At 44.2% G+C, this 17,986-nt stretch overlaps 1 protein-coding gene across 1 annotated transcript; it reads left to right on the top strand.

Moving 5' to 3' along the window:
* The first annotated feature begins 1,055 nt into the window (after positions 1 to 1,055).
* On the top strand, positions 1,056 to 17,575 carry TSPAN15 (tetraspanin 15). The gene is made up of 8 exons (XM_027720968.2): positions 1,056 to 1,163; positions 5,775 to 5,960; positions 7,875 to 7,949; positions 9,919 to 10,014; positions 11,608 to 11,724; positions 15,010 to 15,057; positions 16,447 to 16,563; positions 17,014 to 17,575. Exons 1-8 carry the CDS (start codon positions 1,068 to 1,070, stop codon positions 17,164 to 17,166), a joined length of 888 nt encoding a protein of 295 aa, XP_027576769.1. The 5' UTR covers positions 1,056 to 1,067; the 3' UTR covers positions 17,167 to 17,575.
* Positions 17,576 to 17,986: the final 411 nt, after the last annotated feature.

The raw sequence follows: 17,986 nt of genomic DNA on the forward strand, positions 1-17,986 counted from the left end.
ATTATTTGTTTTCCAGAAGCAGAATGTAGCACTGCATGGAAAAGCAATGGTGCTTTTTATAATAGAATTTTCCAGGGATACTTTTTAGCCTTTATAAACAAGGTTTTGGTATATTGTATGACCTAACGAAATGATGTGTGACTGACTGCTTACACAGTTTTACGTACACAGCTCGGAGGTTTTCCAGTCGCTTTCCTAGGTAACTTAAGGACAAATGCTGCCTCACTTCATCTCCTCTGACACCAGACGCTGATTTTCAACGCCATCTGTCTCTGCTCCGGGCCAGGATGCAACAACCAACTCTGTGACAGTTGTCTGCCACTTTGAATGAGACTTTTTTCCCCGGGGGAAAAATAGCCCTTTGTGGGACAGGAGTGCAGCGCTGCGGGCTTGAAAAGGCTTATTTCATCTCGGAGGCATGAATGGCGTTTGCAGTTCATGATCGCTGCGTCAGACCCAGCGCTGTCCCACTGTCACAGCAGCGGGACGTGGATAAACCTCGGTGCAGGCAGAAAACGTGGCCAGTGCAATACGCCCATTAACTGTTGTTATTTGCAGGACGTGCTGGACAACCGCGAGTTTTACAACGAAAGGTAAATGCCCTGGTATCGCTCCACCGTGCCGGCGTAGCGCCCAGGGAGCCTGCTTTGCAGTGTTTACGGATGCTCGACCCAAAATCCCGGCACCCACGGGCAGCAGGAGCTTCCCACCGAAGTGTTTTTGTCCGGGCTGTTTCAGTGGCGACCGCGGAGGTTTTGGGGGTGCGCGCGTGGCTCTGGCAGCGCTGGAGCAGCCGGATCTGCTTTTCCTGCCGTCTCCAGCTGCGGGGTTAACCCCGGCCGAGCGGCCAGGCGTGTTTGCCGGGGGAATGGAGAAGAAAAAAAAGCGAAAAAAAAAAAAGAAGAAGAAAGCAGCAGCCGGAGATCCCCGCTCCCTCCCCGGCGCTGCCCGTGTGTCCCCGCCGGTCCCGCTCCGGAAGCGGCGGCGCCCCCGGGCCCGCCCCGCTCCAGCCGGGAAGGGGCGGGAGCGGCGGGAGCGGCGGCAGGTGCCGCGGGGCGGGAGGGAGGATGGCGGCGGGGGACCCGGAGCAGGCGCGGTACTGCGGGCGGCTCTCCTACCTCTGCCTCAAGCTCACCCTCATCACCTACTCCACCTTCTTCTGGGTGAGCGGCGGGCGGGGCTGTGCGGGGTCTGGGCTCGGAGCGGGGAATCCCGGACCGCGGTCCCGCGAACCCCCGGGCAGCGGGATCCCCCCGCGCCAGGCCCCGGGCTTTGGCAGTCGGTGGATGTTTCCGCGGCTGAGGTGGCGGGTGTCACGCCCGTGGCAGCGCCCCGACCTTCCCTAGGGACTGACGAACTGGTTTTGGCGGATGGGGAGCTGCAGGAGTTGGAAGTTGGGCAGGTAAAAATCGTCCGTGCGCGCATTAAAATGCGGCTCTTTCCTCCAGGAGAGATGGGCAGATAGAGCCTTTGCCCTACAACGTCACTCACCTGTGTATGGGATAAGCCCTCTCCCGAGCCTTGGCAGGATGAGGCTGCGAGGCTGTAGAATTACGGGTGTGTGGCACTTGCTGTCCTCATCCAGTTGCTGGATAAAGCCATCAAGTCGCAGAGGCCAGGCTACGACCACTGACTTCTGACATGTGGCAAATCCACCCAGACCAGGCACCCTCCGGGCTGGAAGGAGCCCTTGGGGCTCTTTTAAAGTACTCTTTGTAAGCACCATGATTTTAAAAGGTGCCTTTTCGGGCTCTGGGATACTGGGGTGATGCCGGCTCCAGGCTGTACTGATGTCGGAGGTGCTCAGGCGGGGTTTCTTTCTGGCCCTTTCAGTTTAAACGCTGCTTAAGCTCTTGTTTGGCTGGTCTGTTTCTGTCTGACACGGTATTTGCCAAGTGGGATGGTAAAGCTTTTAGTGCACTGCGTGGGAGGAGACCTTTAGATCCATCAGGTTTGATGGTAGATGTCTGATTAGAGATATGATTTAATAAAAAATGATTGAAACACGAAGCGTTTGGGTGCAGTTCAGGCTTTTGGGGATATTGAATATCTTTTGTCTGTCTTAGCAGACAAGCCAACCCTTGGGTTTAGGCTTCTGACACTTTCCTGCGTTCCTCCACAGCGGCTATTCCGCAGGTGGAGAGAGTTTCAGGAGAGAGAAATTTGGTGTGTTATTTTCCCACCCGTGTTTTTGCAGCGAGTCCTTCGCGAAGGGCCGTGCGCGTTGTCTGCTCCGCGTTTTCCACGGGCACCAAGGGCCCTGGGTGGTGGGATGTGAACATTCATCTGGTGGCAGAGAAAGGGCCCTTCTGAAGCGATTCTCGGGGCGTCCGCGGAGGACAAAGCCTCTTTCAGACAGCCCGAGGATTTTATTTACTCTTTGTAGTTGCTCGCTGTGGATTTTCAATGCTCTGCCCTTGTTTATAACCAAGAGCTTCCATTTGTTGGCTCTGCCGGGGAGATGGTTTGCTCCGGGAGGGAGAGAGGGAGGGGAGGGATGGGGGCTGGAGGAGGGGGAAGGAAGGATGGGAATGCTGGCCTTTGCTCGGGGGAAGGAAGGCTGGCGCTGGGCATCATCCCGGTGCTGGAGCCGAACACACCCCGCATTGTGTAAGGGGCAGCCTGTGGGCTCCGCTCGCGAAATTCCCTTTTATTCCAGCTTAGCCAGGCAGATCTCATCAGCTGTAAATGCCACTCGCCTGGTTCTCTTTTCAGCTGTGTTATTCTTGCTGAGTTTGGGTGTTCGTTGGGTTTTTTTGTTTGTTTCGGTTTTTTGTTTTCAGGTTTTTTTTTAAATTGGTGTAAGTGGAAGTAAAGTTTGGCTGTGGAGTATTGGCTTGCTTAAATTTTGGGTGGTTTGTGATGTTCTGCTGCTGTCTGGGGCTTTGACCTGCTGGATGCTGAGTTCATTCGATTCCCTCCCTGCTGTAGCTGTTTCTCTGGTACATTACGAGCGATGAACGCCCAGATTCGAATCCCCAGGATGGTTTTAAACCACCAGGAACGAAATAATCAGCCTTATCCAAAGCAGAGAGGAAATTAAAACATCACTGGGAGTGTTGGAGGGGATATTTGCTAAGGGCCCTGTGTCGTCTCGTAGGTCTTACCCAGCACTTTTTTAAAAACTGATTGTCCCTGTAACTTTTCCAGGTAACTCTTCTGCTGGTGCATGACGCTGTAATGTAATTTTTCTTGCCCAGCTGAAAGAAAATCCAGCATTTTAAACAGAAGGTGCTGTTGTTGAGCGGCTGCTTTACTTAAGAATAAGTACTGTATATACAGGGTTAAAACCTCTGCTTATAAATAAATAAATGCTTTTGCTTTCTCTTGGGAAAGCAGCTTCTGTGCATGCAAAAGCCCCAGAGAAATCCCCTGGTATTTGCTGGTGGATGCTCATTTAATGTGAGTCAAGGCCAGTTAATTTTCCTGCGTACACAGCTGGAATTGCCAAACTGGGAGCTGTTAGGAAGGATGCAGGATGTAAACAGCCCCTGTATCGGTGGGTTCCCTACGTAAGAGTTGTGTTTCCAGCCCCAGTCACAGGAAGGGAGAGCACAGGTCCGAGAGGAGACTCGGGTGTGATGACTGCTGAGTTACCACATCTGCTCGTCATAAATAATTGCTGCTGTTGGCTTGACCATATTAAAGGCTCAAAAGATTTTTATTAAATGCATAAAAAAAAGTAAAAGATAATAAAAGCATAGATCTTGGAGGCTGTGTGAGCAAAAGTGCAAGTGAAAAGGGGTGAGCATATATGTGTCCAAGAAGATGTTATATGTGTCTATACATCTTAAACTCTTAAAGTGGGAATGTGTCTTGTATTTTACTCACAGGCACCTTTGAATCTCTAAAACAACCAAAAAACTCTGAAATTTAGTGTTTTGATGAGAAAACTATGGTTAAGAAAAAGAAAGTTCGATAAGAAGTTCTAGTCTTGAAACAGTGCTCTTCTGAAATTCTGATAATCCTCTTCAAGCTTTAATAGCTGTGGTTTATGTCCAGTGTTTGGGTTATTTTTACTTTTCTAGGCAACAGTTAGTGTTGATTCTGTTAATGGTATTTCAGGTTTGCAGGAGAATCAGGTTTTGGTTTTTTAAAATAATTTTTAAAAAAATAACAATAATAATAATAGAACTCCCGAGTCATGTGTACAAGTACAGTCCCCAGTTTTATAATCTGTATTAGGTTTGTATGGTGCTGAGACTTCTTCCTCAACTGTTAGAGCTGCATTTAAAAGTTTCTAACTGATTTATTTTGTCATCTGCTTGAAAAGAAATCAATAATTTATTACCCAAATCACTACATTTTTTTAAAAGCATGAAGCTGACACTACAAATGGACCATTTAGTAATAAAAAAAACCCCAATTACAGTTTTACAGTAGAAGCATATAAGTGGTAATTTTATTACCTGTTATTTGTCCAGCATGTTTTCTCTTCCCTCATCATTACAGCACAATTTCTGCATTTGTCAGAGGGGGAGTTACTCTCGATTTGCTCCTGTCAAATTTTAAGGTGCTTTTAAAATAGCTTCAGTATATTTATTTTTATGGCTGAGCCCTTCTGAGAATTTTCTTTTTAAATGACAACTTGGTGGCATGCCCCACATATTGTCCTTTGGGGATATTATTCATTCCCTTAGAAAGTCAAGAATTTCCAGTATGTTGTTAATTATTTTAAGATATCCCATAATTAAAAAAGTATTTCAACTGTTTGGCTCGTGTTCTGGTAAATCATGTTGTGTGTTCACCTAGCCCTTTGCCCAGGATATACCATGTCATATCCAAAATTAAGAAGTGAAATTAAAAATGAAGAAGTATAATTAAGAAGCATTGGTGTGCAGGGAGCAGACCCGTGGAAATGTCAGGTCAGAAAAGGGGAATGTTGTTTATCACATTGCCAAAATGATTTGTATCTGGTCTCTTCCCTGAGGATGTGTCTGGCTCTTGGAGTCAGCAGGAAAGTTTTTCCACTGCAATTTTCATGATTAAGTATTGTGGGCTATTTTTTATTTTATTTTATTTATTTTATTCAGCATAATTCAAAGTGATTTGCAACCTGCCATAGGCTTAGTACCAAGTGATTTAATGACTTAACTAATTATTTTGATTGAAATATCTTTACCTTTTTAAACTAAATATGTTTCTTCTTATTTCACTTCTGGCTTTATCAGGTACTTGCTCAAGAACGTGACGTAACTTCAGACTTGGATTTTTTTTGTTTGCTTTTAATCCAGTGCCTCTCTCCTGATGGCAGGAGTGGAGGTACAGGACATACCTGGCTGTGTTTACTGAGCCTAAATACAATAGGAGCTGGTATGAAGGGATGGATAAGCTGTTTGCAGATGGGCTTAAAAACTGTGTTATATTAAATATATATCTATTTATAGATATGTATTCATACACAGAGAGAAGGACAGACAGACACGCATTAATGTTGCTCATATATGTCATACATGTGATCTCAGATGAGTAATAAATTACATTTCAACCAGTGTTTCAGTTTGTTTAACTTCTAGCATGCTAAAACATTTTGAAATATATTTTTGAAATAAACAAGTTTGATTTGTTTTTTTTCTACCACAGCTCTTTTTCTGCCTTTGTCTTTGAGTTGGTTTTTTTTCCTTTCTTTATCCAAACTTCTGCTTTGTGTGTTTCGCTGTTTATAATGTATCCTGAAGTGAGCAGTCCCAGGCTCCTGTGTACTCACAACATGTCACGTCAGTGTTTACTGGGAGAAGGAGTAACATCCGTGCTCTCCTCTGTTTCTGTTCCAGCTCATCGGAGCCCTCGTCCTCGCCGTGGGGATTTATGCAGAAATCGAAAGACAAAAGTACAAAACTCTAGAAAGTGCCTTTCTAGCCCCAGCAATTATTTTAATACTTTTGGGCGTTATAATGTTCCTGGTATCCTTTGTGGGTGTGCTGGCTTCCTTAAGAGACAACTTATGCCTTCTGCAAGCAGTAAGTGCTGCGATTTTTATTCCTAATTTCCAGTGCTTGTTGCTTCCGCTCTTCAGCGCCCTCTGAATTCACACCCCATAACTATGTCTGCATTGAAAAATATTTTAACGAAGTTGCTTTATTTTAATTAAATCTGAATTTAATGGCAGTGATCCCTCCATCAGGGAGCAGTAGCCGGTGACAGGACCGGCGAGGGTCTGACCCCTGTGCTGAGAAAACCAACTTCCCAGTAGTTAAGGTTTTTATGGAAAATACCCAGGAATGTTTATTACTGTCAGTCAGTGTGTATGTTGTGCAAACTCAGCTGTTGACATACCATTTGACACTGGCTTCTCATTTGGACCTGGAGGAAGGAGCTCAAGAAGGAAACCCTGGCTCAGGCTGATGTCTGGTGGTGGCTGCAGTCTGTCTGTCCTCCCTGAGAAGCAGAATGTAGGGGTAGATGTGGAAATGCATGGTACAAGGTTACCTGAGTAGCTTGGGGCTTTGAGAGAAGGGCCCTGAGGGTGAAAAGAAAGGGACAAGATTTTTCTCTCCAGTGCCTCTGAAAGAGTAAATTTTAGGGGAATTCCTGGATAATGCTGTGGTTGCAGATGGAAGTTGCACATGCGACTAATTAAAAATAAAGTGTGAAAACATCTTTTTCACCTCCATAGAATCATAGATAGTTTGGTTTGGAAGGGACCTTTTAAAGGCCATCTAGTCCAACTCCCTTGGAATGAGTAGGGACACCTTGCACTAGACCAGGTTGTTTAAAACCCAACCCAGCCTGGCCTTGTCACGCCAGTTCAGTCTAATGAAATGCTGAATACATGGTGTGTTGTGGGGGACCACAACATACAAAGCCAGGAGTAACGGTGGATTCTGAAATTATGCTGGAATTTTGCTGAGATCCCATCCTTAGGCTTCTCTCACACTGAGTGTGGTGGTGTGTCTGATGCCGAGAACATTTTCCGTTCCCATTCTGGTAGCAAACCCAGATGTGTATTTAACAAAGCCAGTCCCCGATTCCTGCTTCTCAGGCTGATTCCAGATTTAGCAGGAGAAAAGATACTGTCTGGTGAATTCGTGACACTGATACTGGGCACAGAGTGCACAGAAGTTAAACCAGCTTTCAGAGGTGAGCATCAGGGGTTATTTTCAGACGAGGGATCATAAAACTCTGCTCCCGATGAAGTTCATTGTTCCACAGCAGACCCAAATTCACATAACAGCCATCTTTTATGCCTGAAGCGTTGGAAAAACATTTCAAGTGCTGGTACCTTGCAGCCATCTCATGGTGCTGTGGATTTCTTCATGTTATTCGTATTTTGCACGTGCTTTGATGAGCAGCCACGGGTGCACATGTGGTGTGAGTGCATCCGTGAGCATGTGTAGGTACACACACAAATAAATGTGTACAGCAACACACTAAAAGGTACTGAGCCTGGAACTTTGCTTTGATTTAGCACTGGCAATTTAGTAGAAGGTGATTCGGATTATCTTAAGGTGCTGTTTCACCCACTAATTGAAAGCAAACAGGTAAGCACTGGTTTTGTAGGAGACATAAAAACATGAAGTTTGGTGTGGTTTGTAGCAGTCCATCAGTGTGCTTCTCTGCGAGGCTGTTGTGGAAAGAAGTGTCTTGGCATGATAAATACGTCTAATGGTTTTGAGTCCTTTCAAAGCAGACAAATAACGTGTTTGCCAATTGGGCAAAACCCAGAATAACTCAAGCATGGAAAAAAGGCTTTCTCATGTCATGTAGAGTTTTGTAAGAACAGACCCATAATTTCATATCTTCTTTTAAAATGCCATCTTCTTTGCTGAAAGCCAAATCTCTTGGCAACTGAATGTTAGACTTAGGGGCACTAATTGAAAGAATAATTGAGGTTTGTTCTGTCTGATGACTCACTTGCGCTTGTTTTTCTGCAGTTCATGTACATCCTTGGTATCTGCTTGCTGATCGAGCTGACCGGTGGAGTGGTGGCCCTGATCTTCAGAAACCAGGTGAGCTCCTTGTGTTTAGGTTTTGATCACGGAGAACGTGACTTAAGATCCATGAAGTTACAGGTGTGCAATATAAAAGGTGTTAAAATTGTCACTGGGCAGTAATTGATGGAGATCCGAAGAAAGGTCCAGGCTTTTCAGGGCCTTCAGGGTTCAGCAATGGTGGGATTTGCCATTCATCTGCTCTGGAGATGAATTCCAGATTAAAGAATTTGAAGAAAATCTGGTAACTATGAGTGTGCAATACAGGCAAAACGTGTTTCCAGCTCCTCATGTATTACAAAGTGCTTTCTTCTGTTTTGCCATCTGGGTCTGACTGCTGATTTGGGAAGTTTCCAGATGGATTTGGAGACTTTATTTTTTAGTGGCCAAAATGTTTTACCTTACCTAAAGGACAGCTTTTCTCTGCCCACATCCATAAGCAACGTAACTAATTTATATAGGAGACTCCATCATTCACAAGCATGCTATTACTATATTAAAACCTTGATTTTTCTAGACAGAAAGCAGCATACTATTCTTTTCAGTTAGAAATGCTTTAAAACATAAATGTATTTGCTATGGCAAGTACTAGATTGCTGTGATTTGACTTATTTTTCTAATCTGGCAAAATATGAGCATTAAAAGGAGATGCTGAATAGTAAGACATGTTCCCTCCCCAGCCCAATCCTACCACGCTCATTTTCCACAAAAGCCATGTGGCTTTACCACATGTGTACATGTGATGTTAAAAAAAAACCCCACCAAACTTAAAAAAAGATTTTTTTTTAAAAAAGTAATAACTTTGTATTTTGAGGTAGTACTGTGTTCTCTCTGGCTGGTGCTTTCTTCTTACTCCATGCTGGACCAAAGCAGGACAGCTGTGCTTAGAGACAGGTTTCTTTCGTTGTTTTTCAGAGTTAATGGAGATGTTTGGGTCAGTATGGGGAGGACAAGGAAGTATTTATAAAAGCTTAGGGTAGCAGCCTTTATTGAGGTGCTGTTTGTCTTGCATATCTCACTGATTTTTTCCCCAGTTCTTTCTCTACTGCCTTCTCAGATCTGTAGGGTCTAAATGAGGTTCTTGGCCAGTTAGGATGGTCCTGCAAGTTGTTATTTCTCATCACCAATGTGCTAATGCTTTTTGTTCTGGTTTGTCTGTAAGTGTTGCAGTTTGTAATACTGAGAAGACGAGTAGGTGTATTTCAGGTTTTCTGACCTATAAGGATTTTTAGGATTTGGGCATTTTAGCAGCTGGATTGAAAGGGAAGTCGTTACATTCTGGTTATGATTAGTCCCTGTTTTTGCTGTGCTGTGATTGTGCTGGGTCTTGAAAACCAAATACTTTTTTCTTTGTCCTCATCTTCTGAACTCTAAAGATGTTTTATTGCTTTAATTTCTAATTTGCCATGCTGAGGAGATACCATCTTATATCTGCCAACCTGCTGCCATATTTCTCAAAAAAACCACTGTAAAATGTACAGATACACTTTTTTTCCTGCTTAAGGTGAAATAAAGCTCCTTATCTGGCAGTTTTGGACTCCTCGGAAAATCAAATTAGTGGAAAATTCACAGAAAATAAAATTTATGGAAGGTGGTGGTGTTGCTCGGGGTGTGGTGCAGACCCAAGATCCACTGTTCTGTCACCCAAGTGGTGGTGAGGATCCCAAGTGCCCAGAGGGAGGGATCCTGCCTGGGTATAACGGGACCATGTCTGGGAGATGCTTGGAGAGTCTCAGAGAAGAGAAGTGTTGCAATGTTGGCACTTCCCATCAGAAACCCAGCAGTGTGGCTGCTTCCATAAGAAAGAACAGATGGTTGGTCCCTGCAGGGCTGAGCTAAGATTTGTTTTTAACTAGGGTTTGTTTTTCCTTAAAGAAAAAAGCCTTTTCTTTTGTGCCCATCAGTTACACCTGTCACTTTAACCCGCTCTTCTAATTTTGTTTCTGTGTGTGCAACCCACGAATCTTGTTCTCCTTTTGCTTTTCAGACAATCAAGTTTTTGAACAATAACATTAGAAGAGGAATTGAGAATTACTACGATGATTTAGACTTCAAGAACATCATGGATTCTGTTCAAAAGCAGGTTTGTTGTTGGGTTTTTCCCCTGGGACTAACTTGGTGCCGAGATGCAGCAGGTCCTCGGCGACAGCTTTGAGTTTTTCCAGTGACGTGATAATCAAGTTCTCACTGATGAGGGGGGTGGGATCTTGTGTGTCTCTGTTCTGGTGTCGCTGAGATCAGGGCTCATCCAGCATTCCAGCTGGCATTTAAAACCCTCTACATCACTGCAAAAACAGGGGGCCAAAGTGCAGCTTTTGCCTTGGCAGGTGCAATTCAGATGCTCAAGGTCAGATCCTACAAAGACGTGGGCTTATGGAGGCCCCACAGCTGGATTCAGACAAGCTCAGCCTAAATTCCACCCAAGGCCTTGCACTCAGTGTTTCTGCTGGTCCAAGAGATGCAGAAGCATCTCGTTAACAGGAGGCACTGGATAAAGAGAATGAGGTGGCATTTAGGCTGTTAGAACACAACATGTTGTGTTGTCACTTGAGGGCACCCAAAGAGCTCTCCAACAAGGTGGTTATTGGAAGGAAATGCCCGTGGAAGTGTATATACCTGCGATTAAACTTCAGAAATGCTGTTGAGCCCAGCTGAGCATTACTTAATGGCATGTGAAGTTGACTCATAGCCTTTTTTTTTTTTAATAAGCTGGTCTGTTGAAATGTTTATTGGGTTATTGAAGAGTTCTGCCATGCAGTTCAGAGACTATAGAAGAAGCAGAAAATGTTCAGAAATGTGATGTCAGGGCCCATGTGATGTCCGTGACTGTGCCAAATAATGATTAAAAAAAAAAAATTAACTTAGGAAGTGTTACATGTGTTTTAGGACATCGTTATGGAGATGGCAGCCTGCTTTGAAAAACAAAGTTAGCATGGAAAGTCTGTCAAAAGCAAACCATCCCGAGGAAATTTTGTCGTTAGACTTCATAATGCTTTAAAGTTTCCATGCACTGCCCAAAGTTATGGATACATACAGCCAGTATACATCTTACTGATTAAATGAACTGCTGCTTTTCCCTTTGTTTAAATTATAAAGTGAATATTTGTATGAAGTCAGCATAAACTTACAGTATTTGTTTGTCAGATTTCAGTTCTTCTAAATTACACTCACAATGTTTTGGTGAGATTGATTTATGCCTTATAGCAATGCTTTAGTCTTTTAGACCCAGTTGGAAATGTAGTCATAATCCTTCAAGCAGCTGTAGAAATTTATTACAGGTCAAGATAGAATGAATTTAAAAACATTGCTTAGTGATGTCCAGACCTGCAAAGATAATTTTTCAACTTGGAAAAGATGGGAAGTGGAACTTACACCAGTACTTTGCTCTGGCACCCCGGGTTACAGCTCAATGAGTGATGGAGGAGTGCCACCTATATCCATAATTCTTTTTAATTCTCTCTATCATATACATTCATATGTGCCTTGCTGACAAAAGGACAGATTTTTTGGGTGGCTCAGGGCTTTTTAAATTGTTTTATTCTACCTTCGTTTTCTACTTATTCAAAGAGTTCAAGATACGATTTTTCCCCCCCCTTTTACCTTTTAGAATCATAGAACCATTTAGGTTGGAAAAGACCTTTAAGATCATTGAATTTTGTGTTGGTTTTTTTCCCAGTTTAAGTGCTGTGGTGGGGAAGATTACAAGGATTGGTCCCAAAATGCGTACCACAACTGTGGGGCGCCGGGCCCGCTGGCCTGTGGGGTGCCCTACACTTGCTGCATCAGAAATAAGGTAAGTCCTGGCCCCTCAGCATCACTGGGGTTTGCTTAGAAAGGTACCTTACTTTAGGAATTCTGGGGTGAGAAGTGAAGGAAAATGGGTCCTTCCCTCCCCTAATGGATCTGTGGGTCTTGACAGCTTGAAAAGGAGAAAATAAAATGAGTTAGATGTGTTGGCTCTGCTCCATTGTACTGACCCACCATGCAGCCCCAGAAGGGATCTTGGGAGCTCCTCTAATCTCATGGCGAGCCTGAACGAGAGCTGCTTAAAGTTAAGTTTTGCTGGTGTTTTCCCCAGGGTTTGCTGTTCCAGCTTTGCCAGGAAGCCTGGGCCCTGATTGCTTCCGTGGGTGGGGGTTGGAGTGATGTGCACCAGCTGCTGTGTGAGTTAAAACCCAGAGTGACCTCGTCATCCAGATTATTCCAGAAATGTGGGCAACTGACCTCAGGGTCAGGGCATGCTTGTGGACACAGGTCTAGACTGGAGCTGCTGCTCGGCCCTAACCTGTCCTTGAAAACTACCTGCCTTCCCACTCTCTAAAATCCTGGAAGGACTGGGGTCTGGACCAGTTTCTCCATCTGTGATGAACTGGTATTAACTGGTGCTGACAGCAGGAGGAGCAGGCATTGAGTTTCATATAAATATGTTTCAATCTTATAATTCATTGGTCTTTGAGGGATGTACAATGCTGAATTTGATAAAGAATTATTCCTCAGTTTAAAACCAGTCCAGGCAATCCCTGCCTCGCTGGGTTTTTGTCTTTGTTCTGAACACAGAAGAAATAGAAATTGAGGCAGAAAAATTGAGCGTGTGTAAGAGGAGACACAGCAGAGCTCGTGGTGGAGAGCCTGCTGCTGCCTGCTTTGGGCTGCCCTCTCAACATCTGCCTTGAGCACGGCTGTTTAATTACAAACAGGGAAAATAAACGCAATAGCTGCATCAGTAGGTGTTCCTGAGAAATGTGTATCATATGAAGGTGTTTATTACATGTGCTTACACATTTTTGGTGCGTGAGAAAGGGTCTGTTTAAATCCGTGGTGAGCTTCTCAGGAACCAAAGCTAAACAGTTTTGTTCTCAGGAACTAAAGCTAAACAGTTATGCTTTGAGTCTTGGGTGTTTGAGAGTAAGAAATTTGTGTATATGAAGATGGTGTCTGCTGATCTGCAGACAGAACTGCATGGAGCAGAAGAACTCAGGATTTTGCCCTCAAGAAAGGGAAAGCACTAAAATAAAAACTTCTCCAAGGGAAAATATACTCTCCATGTGCTTTACTGACAGCTGGAGATGGGAGGGTGAGGCTACTTGTAAAGTGGTAAGCTCAGGGAGGTTAGTTGAAAGGCAAGGAGAAGCCCCCAAATCATAAACAAGCTTCATATTTAAGCACAGGCTGTTGATCAGGATGCTGCAGTGCGTTAGGGCTCATGGCTTTGCCACACTCATGGTGTTGCTGGGCCTTGTGGAGTCCGAGCGGCGCGGATGCTGCTCGTCAGGGTAACACCAACACAGGGCTGCAAGGATGGCTGCCTCGGGGAAAAGCCAACCAGAGGATGCATAAATCTTGTATGTTTGACAAATGCTTCCAAATACAGGCTGGTTTCTCTCCTGGAAAGCCACAGATATGGTTTGTGATTACTCATTGACTTTGTAGTCATGGAAAACTCCTGCTAATGTTGGAGGTTGGATTCTGATCCTCTAAAAAAGCCTTTGCTAACATGAGCCAGGCTCACACTGGGGGGGCTCTGAAGGAACTATGTTTAAGTCAAAGTATTTATTAAAGACTTACACTAGTGTAGCAGATAAAATTTAGTCCCAAATGCCTATAATCCTCTGTTTCTAATGCATTTATCTCTGCTGTGTGTATTTACTTGTGCCACGATGTGCTGTTTGCAAATGCTGTTTCAAATGAAATGATGCAACTGCATTCCTTGTGGTCACGTATTTTGGGGGTGGTTACATGTTTTGGGGATGGTCCCAGGGTGCTCGAGTGGTTTGGGAATGTGAAATCACTCACAGCCAACACAACAACACGCTGGTGCAAACGCTGACTTCCAAGTGTATTTATTCCCTGTGGTCGGCAGATGGGTGCTCCTCACGGTTTCCCAACAGCCCTGTGAAATAGTTGGAGCTTTTTCTTCTAGGAATGTGCTGAACCTTGTTTGTCAGACAGTTGTGTGTTCAAGGTGGGAGCCCAGATTTTGGGGGCTTAAGAACTTTGACCCTGGCTGGTGTTTCTGCCGCTTCGTAACATCTGTCTTTTGCAAACATCCCTCTTCCTTCTTGGGAAGGTGACCTGGGAATCCCAGGCTACCACTCAGAGACCACCAGCATTTAGAAATCTTCATTCCTACATCTTGTTTTAATTTTGATGAAGGGGTATTCAGTTGCCCAGAGTAGCTGTGGCAACAGAGTAGCTGCCCCTTCCCTGGAAGTGTCCAAGGCCAGGTTGGACGGGGCTTGGAGCAACCTGGAATAGTGGAAGGTGTCCCTGCCCATGGCAGGGGGTGGGACTGGATGGTCCAACCCAAACCATTCTGTGATTCTCTATCAGTAACGCAGTTTGTTCTGCCTTATTTTTGTCATTTACATATTCTCATTTTCTTCCACGTCTTTGGCTTTGTTCGCTGCTTTCTTTGATGCTGGTGGGCTTTATGTTGGATGATTTGTGAGGGAGGGAGAGTTGTTTTCAGGTTAGCTTTGCCAGGCCAGGTAGAACTGTGGAACCCACAGAGAATATTACATGACTACAGAAAATGTGTTAGTAATTTGTGGTGAATGCAAGCACTCAGTCTTTTTAAAATATATAGATTTTATATTCATATATATAATGGTATATAAAATGATTCTGTAATAAATTTAGTCTTGTAAAATGTTCATACAAGCGTTCATAGTACTGGACATTATTTGAAGCTTAGATATTTCTGAGCTTAAATTTGTCATCATGATGGCATGAAGGCCATTTTATGTTAACCACTGGTTTTCTTAATAAGATGTGTTAAGTTATTAAGGCTTTAAAATGAAACCCAGCTGTTTGTTCTGTGATGTGTTGTAGCTCGCTTTGGTTGCTGATGCCACGCTGGTTTTGCTGGATAGATATGGCTCAAATGTGTCGTGACACACTGACAATACTCATTTCTCTGAAATCAGCTACTAAATCTGACCCTGGGCCTACTGGAAGAAACTGGTGTTGGACTGGGAAATAACCCTGTCGCTGGTTTTGTATGGGCTGAAAGAGTAAAAATCATGTTTTTGTAATTTTTATTTTCTGCTTCAGTTTGTATTTGTTGTTTTCTTTTCAGACAGACATTATCAACACTATGTGTGGATACAAAACCATTGACAAAGAGGTAACGTAACCAGTGTCCACCCTGCCATGGCAGAGGGTGCTGCTTCTCTGCATTGTTTTTGGTCAGTTGTAAAGTTGTCTTCTGCATGCTTCAGTCTGCCAGACAGTTAAATCAGCAATTAAAATGTTTGTGGGTTTTTTTCTGGAATAGCTTCCATATATTAAAACAGCTAATCTTGTTTGATTGTGGTATCTTCCCTTCTTTGTATTTTCCATGATTTCTTGTTTCATGACAACTTCCCCAAGCTAATTGCACAATTAATGTACAAGAAGCTGCTTTCATACTTTTAAGCAGTGACTTGAGTTGGGGAAAGCTTTTAATACTTAAAAGCCGAAGTTTCTCACTGAGTAAAATTGGTGTTAGTAAAGCCAACTTAGCTGTTTCAAAGTATTTTGTATCCCTGTAGTGGGTTTTTTATTTTTAGGCCTGTAATAGTTATTCCTGGAAGAAGAGCGGGACTTCCCAGGTTGTGTTGGCAGCCCTCTCCTCCCTCCAGGAGCGGGATGGGGCCTCCTCCTTCAGCCTTCCCTTTTGGGAATAGCCCTGGTGACTCCAGAGGAGAGACTGCCAGCTCAAGGCAGTAATTGCAGAGTGATTAAGAAGGGAAATCAGTAATTGGATCTGCCCTGAGTTCTCCACTCCTGGCTCTGGAGTGCTGGTGTGGGGGCTGCTCCAGGAAAGCCCCTCTCCCCAGCTCATTTGAGGCACTTGGAGCACAATGCCAGCCTCGGTTGTTGGGTTTTGGGATTACTGGTTATCTTTACACACGACTTGTCTTCATTTAGGTTAATTGATTTACTGCTTAATCACCTGAACGCTCCAGCCTGGCTCCAATGCCCCAAGCACTTAAGCATATGCTTAACTTCACCCCATTCATCTGCTTAGGACCCTCTGCAGCCTCAAGTGCTTTCTATATTATGGGTTGGGGTCACGGAGCAGCACAGCTTGCAGGACTGAATCTCAAACCCTCTTGTTCCTGCCCTTTTTAGAGCCTCTTGCAAAGCACTTGGTCCACAATTTATATTTTTCCACTGCTGTACTTTCAACTTGGAAGAAGAGATGAAAGCCAAAGGGAGACTTCTCTTCTTTCAAAGTGGTCTCAAATCAGAATTGGATGCATTTCTTGTAGAAAAGTGTCTGCAAAACCAGGTTTAAAGCAATAAAATAACTTATTTAAGTGTGGAACAACTTAAAAAAAGAAACGTTTAAAAAAATAACTTGTGCAGGTGTGGAACAACTTAAAAACAGATGGAAGGATTAGCAGTGAGGTCTCTGTTAAATGCAGTGGGTTTAAAGAGGTGGGAAGGCAAACCAGATTTGCCTCCCTGAATTTTGAGTGTCACACAGCAGTGGAACTGCCTGTTGAACGCTCACTCCCTTATTTTGCAGCGCTTGAGTGTTCAGAATATTATCTACGTCCGAGGGTGCACGAATGCAGTGCTTATCTGGTTTTTGGACAACTACACCATCATGGCTGGAGTGCTGCTCGGCATATTGCTACCCCAGGTAGGGAGGGGGCACTGCCTTATCCACTGAAGGGAGCATCTGATTTGTTGCTACAGTATGTGAAATCCCATTTGATGTAATGTAACTGATAAGCTGAGGCGGCATTCTGGTAATTTAGTAGCATTGCTGCGATATGTTGCAGGATTTGGTGGGGTAATTTGCTCTTGCTTGGGGTTTTTTGAGTCCTCTCCTCCTCAAGCTGCATCCACTGAGATTTTCTAATGCTCCAAAGGACAGGGGTGCTAATTCTTCTGCTGTTTTAGTTCTTCACAAAAAAATCCATTTATACCGCTATATGAAAAGTGAATTTATATATATATATGTGTATATTTACACACACCACTGCCCATATATCTGACGTGTGTATACACAGTTTGTAAAGCCTGCTGCAAGAAGCACGAGACAAGCCGCTGCCTGCGAGCTCTGAGTAGAGATCTCCTCCTTTTGCAGTTCCTGGGCGTGCTGCTGTCCCTGCTGTACATCACCCGCGTGGAGGACATCATCACGGAGCACAAGCTGGGCGAGCGGCTGTTCGAGGACGCGCGGCACAGACCCGCGCCCGAGCTCGGCGGGGCCGGCTGCTGCATGTGCTACCCGGGGTGACTGCGGGGACCCCGAGAGCAGTGGAAGCCGGGCGAGCCCTCCTGGTCTGGCGTGTGCTGCTGTCACAGACCGGCGGCGGTGCCACAGTGCCCTCGGTGTGTCTGCGCCCACGGACGCCCCAGAAGGGCCCCGCGCTGCTGCCGCGGGATCGCGGCGCTGCCGGAAGGTGGGTTCGTGGATCATTAAATCTTCTTTTTTGAGTGATTGCTGAGTGATGCAAAGCCAGAGCAACTATTCTGGGAAGATCGGAACGTCGATTTCTGGGAAGCGTCTTCGCGTCTTGGGATGTCGTATTTAAACGTGTGTCGTTTCCAGCCTTATTTTCTTACTCCTTCCAAGAGAGATTTCTTACCGATCTACGTGGTGATTATTAAACATACGTTTAATAAACGTTTTTTGCTAATCTTGATGACTTTACTGACAATAATGGATGTGATGCTGATCGCTTTCATTGCTCAGTTTTCTGTGCCTTTTAATAATGGGGCAAATGCCAACGTGGAATTAGTCAGGAAATGCTTGATATATTTTTTTAATGCAATTTATTACTGTCTGGCTTTTGTATAAACTTACAGGATGTTTGAGTTTTGGATATATCTTTCCTCTTTAGTAAATTAACTAGGTGATTTATGACTTTCTGTTTTTTTGGAGTTCTGTGTGTCAAGATGTTTCTAAATTTTATTGTCAAAATAAAAGCAGTAAGTTGTTTTTCTTAAAAAAAAAAAAAAGAAAACAAAACAAAAAAACCACAAAGATTTTGTCTAATATGCTTTTCATTTTCTTATGTAAGTTAAGCCTGTCCCTCAAATGCTGAATCCAAAGG

This window comes from Pipra filicauda, unplaced genomic scaffold, assembly GCF_003945595.2.
Source record: "Pipra filicauda isolate LSUMZ 115617 unplaced genomic scaffold, ASM394559v2 scaffold246_size1145428_pilon, whole genome shotgun sequence".
In the NCBI taxonomy this organism is placed as follows: Eukaryota; Metazoa; Chordata; class Aves; order Passeriformes; family Pipridae; genus Pipra; species Pipra filicauda.